General features: G+C 38.6%; 1 protein-coding gene across 2 annotated transcripts in view; it reads left to right on the top strand.

Moving 5' to 3' along the window:
- Positions 1–12,375, top strand: part of STARD9 (StAR related lipid transfer domain containing 9) — a 122,518-nt gene that overhangs the window by 63,981 nt on the left and 46,162 nt on the right. For both annotated transcript variants that reach the window (XM_030318388.1, XM_030318387.1), the window contains exons 8-10: positions 2,141–2,210; positions 3,848–3,920; positions 11,713–11,780. In XM_030318388.1, coding sequence (XP_030174248.1) covers positions 2,141–2,210; positions 3,848–3,920; positions 11,713–11,780 — 211 coding nt within the window. The remainder of the gene's footprint in view (positions 1–2,140; positions 2,211–3,847; positions 3,921–11,712; positions 11,781–12,375) is intronic.

Genomic DNA, 12,375 nt, shown 5'->3' with positions numbered 1-12,375 from the left:
CTTAACCGACTGCGCCACCCAGGCGCCCCAATGTTTATTTATTTTTGAGAGAGAGAGAGAGAGAGAGAGCGAGCGAGCATGAGCAGGCAGAGGGAGAGAGGGAGACACAGAATCCAAAGCAGACTCCAAGCTCTGAGCTGTTAGCACAGAGCCTGACCCAGCGCTTGAACTCATGAACTGCGAGATCATGACCTGAGCTGAAGTCGGATGCTCAACCAACTGAGCCACACAGGCACCCCAAGATTTCATACTTTTTTTTTATGGCTGAGCAATATTCCATTGTATATATATATACACCACAATTTCTGTTTGTTTGTTTTTTTGAGAGAGAGAGAGAAAACAAGCAGGGGAGAGGGGCAAAGGGAGGGAGAAAGAGAATCCCAAACAGGCTGTATGCTCAGTGTGGAGCCCAACTTGGGACTTGATCCCACAACTCCATGTTCATAACCTGAGGTGAAATCAAGAGTAGGATGCCCACTGACTGAATCATCCAGGCGCCCTTATACCACAATTCCTTTATCCATTCGTCTATCGATGGACCCTGGGCTGCTTCCATATTTTGGCTGTTGTAAATAATGCAATAAACAGAGGTGCATATATCTTTTCAAATTAGAATTTTTGTGTTCTTGGGGCCCCTGAGTCACTCAGTCAGTTGAGTATCTGACTTCTACTCAGGTCATGATCTCACGTTTGGTGAGTTTGAGCCCCATATCGGGCTCTGTGCTGACAGCTCAGAGCCTGGAGCCTGCTTTGGATTCTGTGTCTCCCTCTCTCTCTGCCCCTCCTCTGATCATGCTGTCTCTCTCTTTCTCTCTCTCTCTCCCTCTCCAAATAAAGAAACATTAAAAACAAATTAAAAAAAAAAGAATTTTTGTATTCTTTGAGTAAATAGTGGAATTATTGGACCATATGGTAGTTTTATTTTTAATTTTTTGAGGAACCTCCATACTGTTTTCCATAGCGGCCACACCAGTTTACATTCCTACCAACAGTGCACGAGGGTTCCTTCTTCTCCGTGTCCTTGCCAACCAACACTTGTTGTTTCTTGTGTTTTTGATTTTAGCCATTCTGACACGTGTGAGGTGATATCTCATTGTGGCTTTACCAATAATTTTTTAAAATAAAGAAATCCAGGGGCGCCTGGGTGGCGCAGTCGGTTAAGCGTCCGACTTCAGCCAGGTCACAATCTCGTGGTCCGTGAGTTCGAGCCCCGCGTCAGGCTCTGGGCTGATGGCTCAGAGCCTGGAGCCTGTTTCCGATTCTGTGTCTCCCTCTCTCTCTGCCCCTCCCCCGTTCATGCTCTGTCTCTCTCTGTCCCAAAAATAAATAAACGTTGAAAAAAAAATAAGTAAAGAAATCCAGTCAATGTTGAAATTGCTTTGCTAATTTGTAGCCTAATTGTATTCAGCAATGAGCCAGTGAAGTTACTTTTTTTCCTGAATATCTGACTCAGTTGTGAAGGCACTTTTTGATTTGGTCACTAACAACCCATAAAGACTTGCTTTCATATCCTTAAGCTCCTCTTTATCTATCTAAAGCCTACCTATTCAGTGACTAAATTCAAGTCTCACTTCCTTCATGGAGCCTGCCCTGGCCACTCCTCTGATCGCCTTACCATTTATTATCTCTTCTACTCCTATGGCATTTGGCCATATGGTTTTGTATAGTATAACTTCTTACGATTGTAAACTGTGTTTGCATAGGGACATGTGTACTGTATGTTTTGCATGCCAAATTGGGTCTGCCGTCTGGTGGGGTGCATAGCATCTGTTTACCTCAGAAATTTTGTGAGGGCCAAATGTGAGGGAATATAAAATCTTTTCTTATACTCTATGTAGCTAAATTGTAAGGAATTGCTGTTGTTTTTGTTGTTGTTAGCAGAACCACTGTATGAATTCTAGACTATATTTTCTGTGAGGGCAGAGACCTGTGGTTCCAGAGCCTATCATAATGCCTGACAATAGGCTTCCAATAAATATTTGTGGATTTAATTTATTATCTTAATGAATTTAGTCAAGGTCTCTTATTCTTGTCTATCAAATTATATAAAATAGGATAAAGTTAATGACCTACAGGAAGAAGTTAAACTTTATCAAACATTTTATTTATTTTGTTTTTTCCTCCCTCACAAATCTGATAGGTTTATCTCAACATGTAGTTACCAACTATAAGCAAGTAATTCAACTCTTGGAGGAGGGAATAGCAAACAGGTAACAGGTTTATTTGTTGCTGTCCTTCTTTCAGCCTCATTCTTCTTTCCTGTGTTCTCATCTCCCTTTTGGAGTATATGATTATACTTCTCTCTGTAGCTTCCCACATTCACCATCAGGAGACCTTTCTCAGAACAGTAATGTACCCAGCGGAAGGGGCAGTAGCTAAGATTTCATGCATTTCTCACTAGTAGATAGGCTGGAGTTTGTTCTGGATATAATAATTTTAGGCAGTAAGCCCAGAGTTACTCTGTGCTTTGTCTTATAATACACAACTTTTGCCATTTTGACTAAAGAAAGATTCTTGCCTGCATTGTTCTTTCTGTAGGCTTGATAGAGATAAGAACCAGTATAGTTTAAAATGTTTCAGAAAACCATTTTTCTTCTAGTTTGATATATTTGTAAAGGATACCTAAAAAAAGACTGTTTTGAATCTGCTACGAATAAGTGCTGTAGACTCTCCTAAAAGCTATTGTAAATTGTGATAACATTCCGTATCGTTGGTTACTAGGAAATACTGAGACTGTTAATAGTACATGCCTGAAAGAACAGACTTTTTTACCTGGGAAAAATGTTGGGATTTAGTCTTCTATTTACCCTATTAATAGCATGTCCAAGTTAATTGACCATAAAAGAAGAACTTTATTTTTTAATTTTTAAATGTTTTACTCATTTTTGAGAGCATGCAAGCAGGGGAGGGGCAGAGAGAGGAGGACAGAGGATCCGAAGCAGGCTGTGTGCTCACAGCTGTGAGCACGATATGGGGCTTGAACTCAAAAACCCTGAGATCATGACTTGAGCCGAAGTCAGATGCTCACCTGACTGAGCCACTCAGGGGCCCCAAAAGAAGAACTTAAGTTTGACATTCTACTCCTTGGGTTTCATGGAACTATCCTGGAGGCACTTGACTCTGGTCTTCAGGATACCCTGTGTTCCTTGATCTTTTAAGTGTCAGGCTTCACTTTTTCCTCTTTATCCTTGAATAATGAGACCTGTCTTTGGAGTTTGACTCTTCTTCCATTCTCCAGCTCCTCTGAGAACAGAAGTCAGTAAGATGGTCTTAAACTGAAACATGATTGACTTAGATTTAGATGAAGGGAAGACTCTTCTGACTTTAAGGATTAATATTTCAATGAATTCTAAAGGAGGTTATGCATTCCACCTTGCTTAAGTATGACTTTGACATAATTCAGGATCTCATTTCAAATCCCTTTCTGACACTACAACATTAATATTTAGTGTTTAATCACGTTTTACTTTTTCTTTGAGGCTTCTCCAACAAGCTCTCTATTTCCTCTTGTTTTCTTTAAATGGGTCTATTTTGGGGATATTCTTCCAGGTTGGCGACACTCTAGTATTCCCCTTTTCAACTCTGATTTTTGCTGCTTTTGCTTAAAAATGTCCTAATGTGGTTTAATATGACGCTACACTGCCTTTTATTCTCAGATATCCATACCTAGAATGCTGCTTCTGCCATCTTTGGACCACTCCCCTAACTAAACTGGACTAAATATGGATGTTTTGTGATTCTCACCTGTGAACCTCGACACTAACACTTCTTGTGTTCCCCATGGATTCTTAAGGATCCACCGTGCATAAACAATACCTATCCTAATTGTCTTCCTTTATGTACACAGAATCACAGCAGCCACTCATGTTCATGAAGCCAGCAGCAGATCCCATGCCATCTTCACTATCTACTATACACAGGTTGGTTACCCCTTTATTTGCTTAGATTTCTTCCTTTCTCAGTCCCTTTTGACGGCTTTCTTGTCTTTTCTTACTTCTTTTCCTTTCTTCTTACCTTTCCATTTACAGGTCCTTTACTGTGATCTAATGTCACAAGGAGGACCTACATACAATCTACTAAGCTCTACACCAGAAAGGGTGGAGGCAGTTTCATAAAAACTAATCAAAATATCTTCAACTTATATTTACTTTTAACATTTCAAAGCACTTTTATATCTATGTGATCAATATGAGCATTTAAAACAAGCAAGGGGCACCTAGGTGGTTCAGTTGGTTAAGTGTCCAACTCTTGATGTTGGCTTAGGTCATGATCCCATGGTTTGTGGGATCGAGCCCCATGTCGGGCTCTGCACTGGCAGCACAGAGCCTGCCTGAGATCCTCTCTCTTCCCCTCCCAACTCTCTCTTCCATGTACTCTCTCTCTCTCAAAATAAATAAATAAACATTAAAAAGATAAAACAAGGAGCGAGACTGAAATAAATATAAGCATTAAAATGAAAAGGTTGAAGATTTACTTCTATTATGATGGAGTAAAGAGATCAACAAATCCTATCCCTCAAAAGCAACTATAAACCTGATCAAAACTGTCAAAATAACCATTTCTCCTCTCTAAAAATAGACCAGAGTCATATAATAAACCACACATTTGTTTAAGAAAACTACCAAATTGCAGGTAAGAATAGTACAAACCTGTGGTGTGTTGCCTTAGGCTGTTACTATCCCCACCTGTCTCTGTCAGTGAGGTAGTTGAGTGAGGGAACAGAAGGCCGTGAAAGCCAGCACCTTTGTTGCTACCGCTGCTAGAGGAGTTCACATGATTTGGACCTTTTTCAAGTTAGAGTGGTGCTTTTGATGGCAAGGAATAGGAGATCAATAGCTCCCTTAAGACTGAGGTTGTGAGTCTGTTTCAGGCAAGAAATGAACTGGCAAATTATCTGGGGATTTAACAGGAAGTTCTGGAAGATGATGCAGCCATAGCAGACTTGATAAGATCTTCACATATCCTGTATTGAACAGAACCTAAACCTAAAACTGAACTTTTAATGCATTCCCCACCCCACACATAGATCCATTAACAGAGAATAGAGATTTTATTGGCTCAAGATGTTTGATTATAATTTATGACCTGTCTTTTGTTGAATACTTAGCTATGTAGACACAGAGTGGCCCCCAAAAGGCCAAGCTTAGAGGTAAAAACAACTAAAGGAAAAAACTGAACAGAGAATTCTTTGGCTATATATTGCTGGGGAGGCAGATTTTAGAAATTTTTAGCCTAGGCAAGTTATGAGAGAAACCCAACAACCACTGCCACTTTCAAGGGGGAAAAAAAATAACAGAATTCAGAGTTGTTACAGTATATTATCTAAAATGGCTAGTATTCGACCAAAAATATTAGACATGCAAAAGCAAGTAAGAAACTACAACTCATGGCCATGGGGGAAAAAGAAACAAACAAACAAACAAACAGTAACAGTCAGTAGAAATTGATTCTAAGTGCTCCAGATGTTAAATTGTTTAATGATGCCAGTGACTCTAGAAAATTTCAATAAAATCCTAGAAATTGTTGTATAAAATGGGAGTCCCAGAATTGAGCTGTATAATAACTGAAACAAAAAAATTTACTGGTGGGACTCAAGTAGATATGAGATGGCAGAAGAATTACTGAACTTGCATACAGACAAGTAGAAATCAAACATTTTGAAGAAAAGAGAGTAAAAATATTAAAGAGAAAAGTACAGAGCCTCACAGACCTGTTGGACCACAGCAAATGTGTTAACATAAGTGTAATGGACATCCCAGAAAGACACAAGAAAATAAGCATAAGAAAAATTTGAAAAATAGTGGCCAAAAATTCCAATATTTGTTGAAAATCATTAATGTACAGATAGAAGTATTTTGAAATCTCTGAGTAAAATAAATATAAAAAGATTCATACCTAGACACATCTTAGTCAAATTATTGAAAGACAAAAAGCAAATCTTGAATGCAGCTAGAGAAAAATGACTCAGGATATATAAGAGAACAATTACATGATTAATGGACAACTTCTCACCAGAAATATTGGACTCCAGAAAACAGAGTACTGAAAGGAAATAAAACTGTCAACCAAGAATTCTCTATGCAGCAAAACTAACTTCCCAAAATTAAGATGAAATAAGAACATTCCTAGATAAAAAAGAAAAGAAAAAAAACCCCAGAATTTATTGCTAGCAAACCTACCTTATAAGAAAACCAAATGAAATGTTTCATGCTGAAAGAAAGTAATATCAGTAACCTAAGTCTACAAGAAGAAACGAAAAGTGCTGAGAATAGAAAATATGTGGGTTAATATAAAAAGCTACATAAATATATTTATTTTTTCTCCTAATGTTATTAAAAATAAGATTGTAAAAACGATAATTATAATGCTGTAATTATAATCACTATACATTACATACATTGTCATACATATTGACACTAATAGGACAAAGGAGTAGGAAGGAAAAGGAGATCTATTCAAGCAAAGTTTCTATATTTATAGGAATTAAGTTAGTATTGTTTTGAAGTTGATTGTGATAAGTTGTGATGCATGTTGTAATCTGTAGAGCAATCACTAAGAAAGTAGCCAAAAAATGTAATTCAAAAATCAGAAATTTGGAGCTCCTGGGTGGCTTGGTCGGTTAAGCGTCCGACTTCGGCTCAGGTCATGATCTCACGGTCTGTGAGTTCGAGCCTCGCGTTGGGCTCTGTGCTGACAGCTCAGAGTCTGGAGCCTGTTTCGGATTCTGTGTCTCCCTCTCTCTCTGACCCTCCCCTGTTCATGCTCTGTCTTTCTCTGTCTCAAAAATAAATAAACGTTAAAAAAATTTTTTTTCTTAAAAATCAGAAATTAAAATGGCATACTAAAAATAATTATTTAACACAGAAAAGGCAATGAAGAGAGAACGGAGGTGTAAAAAATATATGAGACATTTGGAAAATAAATAGAGTAGGAATAGTTTTGAACACATCAATAATTCCATTAAGTGTGATTGGATGACAGTACAAATTGTCAGATTGGATAAAAACAGAACTCAACTATAGGTATGCTGTCTACAAGAAACAGCCCTTAGATCCAAAGATACAAGTATGTTGAAAGTAAAGGGATAGAAAAATATACACCATGCAAATAGTGACCATAGAGACTTACAGTACTATGTTAATGTCAGGCAAAAAATAAATTTTAAGACAAATACTATAGACAGAAAGGGACATTTCATAATGATAAAAGGTCTGTACACCAAAAAGATGTAACAATTAGGGGCGCCTGGGTGGCTCAGTTGGCTAAGGGTCCGACTTTGGCTCAGGTCATGAATTCATGGTTTGTGAGTTGGAGCCCTGCATTGGGCTCTGTGGAGCCTGGAGCCTGCTTTGGATTCTGTGTCTCATTCTCTCTCTGCCCCTCCCCCACTTGTGCTCTGTTTCTCTCTGCCTCTCAAAAATAAGTAAATGTTAAAAAAAAAAAGTTATAACAATTATACATGTATGTGCTTCCAACAGTAGAGCTCTAAGATATAAGAAGAAATAGGAGAAATAGACAGTTCAGTTACAGTAGTTGGAGATTTCAGTAATCCACTTTCAGTAATTGGTAGAACAACTTGGCAGAAATCGGCAAGGATATAGAAGATTTGATCAACATTATCAACCAATGTGACCTGACATTTAACACTTAACATCTACAGAATACATTTTCTTTCTTTCTTTTAAAGTAGGCTCCACGCCCAAGTGGGGCTTAAACTCCCAACCCTGGGATCAAGAGTCAGATGCTCCACCGACTAAGCCAGCTAGGCGCCCCTAGAATACATTTTCAAGTGCACCTAGACCATTCTCCAGGATAAACCATATATTGAATAAAGCTAAAGTATGCAGTTATAAGATAAATAAGTTCTGGGGATGTAAAGTACAACTTTATGACTAGAGTTAACAATGATAGATTATTATTTGAAAGTTGCTAAGAGATCTTAAAAATTCACATCACAAGGACAAAAAAATTATAATCGTGTGAAGTAATGGATGTCAAAACTTATTGTGGTAATCATTTTGCAATATATACATATATCAAATCATTATGTTATACATCTTAAACTTATGCAATGTATATCAATTATATCTCAATAAAACTGGAAAAACAAATTATGGCACATTCACATTTAATGTTCTCTACCTTACAAAAATGATACATCAACTAATCATAATATGTAGGACTTTAGTTGGATTCTGATTCAAAGAAACAAAAAAAATTGAATAGGAAATTTGAACAATGAGTAGATAGTTGATGCTCTGAGGAATTGTTGATAATGTTCTAGGTATACCGATGGTATTGTGGTTGTGTTTTTAAAGGGTTTTTTAGAGATGCATACTGTAATATTTACAGTTGAAATTGTAGTGATGAATTGACTTCACAATAATGTGGGTGGTGAAATAGTGGGGATATAAGCAAAGTGAGCCTGGCCATACGTTGACAGGTACCTGAGAACTCATTATACTGTTTTTCTACTGTCCTATATGTTTGGAACTTACCCTAACAAAAATATTTTTAAGGTAAAAATAAAAGGCTAAGACAGTGTGGCATTAACAGTAAGATAGACAAATAGATCCATGGAATAGAAGGGAGTCCAAAATAAATCTATGTACAGGCAACTGCCTTTTCACAAACTTGGCAAAGACAATTCAGTGGAGAATGTATAATCTTTTCAACAAATGGTGGTAGGACAATTGGATAGCCATATGTTAAAAAAAAAAAAAAAAAAAAAACCCTACAAAACCAAAAAAACAAAACAAAACCCACACCAAAACCAGAAGAAAACAACTGTAATCCATACCTTGCACTTTATCCAGAAATTAACTCTAACTAGACCATAGATATGAATGTAAAGCCTGAAACTATTAAATTTGAAGATAACTTGGGAGAACCTTCGTGATACTGGATTAGGCAAAGGGTTTTTCGATAAATTGAACAAAAGAACAAATTGAAATTTGCAATTTGTCAAAATTTAAAACTTTTCTTTGAAAGACATTATTAAGAGAATTTTTAAAAAGCCACAGATAGGAAAAATATATCTGTAAAACATACCTGATAAAGGACTTGTATCCATAATATATATAGAACTATCTAAACTCAGTGTAATAAGGAAACAACTTACAATAGTGGGCAAAAATTTTAAGCCAGCACTTCACTAAAGAAAATATATAGATGGTTATCAAGCCCTTGAAAAGATGCAGACATCATTAATCATTAAGGGAGTGAAAGTTAAAATCAAGTGAGATACCACTATCCACCTTTTAAAATACCTAAATTTATTTATTTTTAAATGTTTTTTTTATATTTGAGAGAGATAGAGACAGAGTGCGAGCTGGGGAGGGGCAGAGAGACGGGGAGACACAGAATCTGAAGCAGGCTCCAGGCTCCACAGAGCCCAATGTGGGGCTTGAACTCATGAACTGTGAGATCATGATTTGAGCCGAAGTTGGACGCTTAACTGACTGAGTCACCCAGGCATCCCTAAAATACCTAAATTTAAAAGAGTGATTGTACTAAATCATGACCTGCTATGTAGGAGCTGAAGTTCTTGTCCACTATATTACCAGTTAGAATATAAAATGGTACAACTTTGGAAAAGAATTTAAACATATATCTACCATATGATCCAGCCATTCCATGCATAGCTGTTTTTCCCAAGAGAAAAGAAATGGTACGTTTGTACAAAGACTTGGACTCAAATATTCATAGCAGCTTTATTTGTAATTGCTCAAAGGTGGACATGATCCAAATGTCACTCAAGAGGTGAAGAAGGGATAAGTTGAACCTGATATATTCATACAATGGAATATTACTCAGCAATAAAAAGGAATGAACTCTTTCAATGTTTATTTATTTTGGGACAGAGAGAGACAGAGCATGAACGGGGGAGGGGCAGAGAGAGAGGGAGACACAGAATCGGAAACAGGCTCCAGGCTCTGAGCCATCAGCCCAGAGCCTGACGCGGGGCTCGAACTCCCGGACCGCGAGATCGTGACCTGGCTGAAGTCGGACGCTTAACCGACTGCGCCACCCAGGCGCCCCAAAAAGGAATGAACTCTTGATACATACCTCAACACGGATGAATCTCAAAATAGTTATGCACAGTGAAAGAAGCCAGACATTGTATAATTCCATTTGTATGAAATATACTGAAAAGACAAATTTAAAAATTTTTAATGTTTATTTTTGAGAGCGTGAGCAGGGGAGGGGGAGAGAGAAAGGGAGACACAAAATCTGAAGCAGGCTCCAGGCTCTGAGCTGTCAGCACAGAGCCCTAGGAGGGGCTCAGATCCATGAACCACGTGATCATGACCTGAGCCGAAGTTGGACAGTTAACGGACTGAGCCTCCCGGGCGCCCCTGAGAAGACAAATTTATATGTAGAAAATTGGTGAGTGGTTGCCTGGGGAAAGGGTTGGGAATGGAGGTTGATTGTGTTCTGACTTGGGGGAACTTGGGGAGTTATTGGAAATGTTTTAAAACTGGATTTTGGGGCACCTGGGTGACTCAGCTGTTTGAATGTCTGACTCTTGATTTCCACTCAGGTTATGATCCCAGTATTGTGGGATCAAGCCCTGTGTCGGGCTCTATGCTGAGGTGAAGCCTACTTAAGATTCTCTCCCTCCCCCTCTCCCCTGCTCACACGTGCTTGCCCTCTCTCTCTCTAAAATGAAAAACACCCCCCGACCCAAAAAAAACCCTCCTGGATTTTGGTGATCAATGCACAACATTAAAATAAAACAACAAAACCCTACACCTAATTTTTTTTTTTAAAGGAAAAATAGGTTTTTTCTTGAGAGCTGGATACTCCTGAATTGAGAACATAGGTAGAGTGCTTGCCCTATTAAGTGAACATGCTGTGACTCCATTTGGGGGCCCTACACCTGCTGTGGACCTCTTCTGATGAGAGTCAGTCCCCAGGAGGGGAGTCAAGCATTTGCCTGCTAAATTGTAATAAAATTTCTGGTACTTCTGAAAATTGTGCTCAGAGGACCTCATGGGGATTTGCCCACTGTGGAAGTCCTGCTCTATTTTCTTTTTTAAAAAAATTTTTTTAATGTTTATTTATTTTAACGTTTATTTATTTTTGAGACAGAGACAGACAGAGCATGAACAGGGGAGGGTCAGAGAGAGAGGGAGACACAGAATCCGAAACAGGATCCAGGCTCTGAGCTGTCAGCACAGAGTCCAATGCGGGGCTCGAACTCACGGACCGTGAGATCATGACCCGAGCCAAAGTCGGACGCTTCACCGACTGAGCTACCCAGGCGCCCCAATGTTTATTTATTTTTGAGAGACACACACACAACATAAGCAGGGGAAGGGCATAGAGAGAGGGAGACACAGAATCCGAAGCAGGCTCCAGGCTCTGAGCTGTCAGCACAGAGCCCAACAGGGGGTTCAAACCCATGAACCACAAGATCATGACCTGAGCTGAAGTCGGACATTCAACTGACTGAGCCACCCAGGCACCCCCCTCCTTTTTTTTTTTTTTTTTAATTTTTGTCCTGCTCTATTTTCAATGAAGGACCCAGAGCTTACTGATTGACTTATCAAACTTTGAGAGCTCATCTGGTTCAGAGCACATTGATATACAGATTTTTTGAGTGATTTGGCTAAAAATCCAGAATATCACCTTGTTCAGGGAGGGTGTCTAAGGGGGAAATACTACACTTTTCCAAATGACAAGCTTTAAATGTGCTTTCTCCCTTAGGCAATCCTGGAGAACAACCTCCCCTCTGAAATTGCTAGCAAGATCAACCTTGTGGACCTAGCAGGCAGGTAATTAGGATTTCAGAGCCAAGGGGAATTAATCCCTTGACCTTGTTCTTGCCCATTTTACAGGGAATAAACTTGTTCCACCTTTTCCACATATCAGTCATCCTGAGAAAATTACAAAAGAAACAAATTGTTGAATGCCATGTTAAGAAATTATAGTTTTCTAGGGGCTGCAAAATCTCCGATGTCAGGGGTTCTAAATCTTAGCTGCTTATTAACATCACCTGGGGCCTTTAAAAATTCTCAGTGCCTGGGTTTCACCTCTGATCAAATAAATAGCATTATTAGTGGGACCAGAGGCAGTGCAGACGTCAGTAGTTTTTGAAGCTGCCCAGGTGATTCTAGTGTATAGTCAAGATGAAAAACCACTGCTCTAAGTGGAAGTAACCAGTTTAGTACACTTTTTTTCTTTGACTTAATATTGGTTTCATGCAGCCTATCATTACTGGAAAAAAAAAGAAAGCAAGCTTATAAAAATACCATAGCATAGAGGAGAAGATACGACCTTCTAAGTATTAGAAGAAAGCATGGAATGTAGTCACATGTATATTCAGAGAGAAGAAAGTCTTCTTTCTTCTGTGGTCACACACAAAAGTGT

The sequence above is a fragment of the Lynx canadensis genome, chromosome B3 (genome assembly GCF_007474595.2).
Source record: "Lynx canadensis isolate LIC74 chromosome B3, mLynCan4.pri.v2, whole genome shotgun sequence".
NCBI classification, from domain to species: domain Eukaryota; kingdom Metazoa; phylum Chordata; class Mammalia; order Carnivora; family Felidae; genus Lynx; species Lynx canadensis.
Note: the sequence above shows the minus strand (reverse complement) of the source record. Positions and strands in the feature narration are given on the sequence as shown.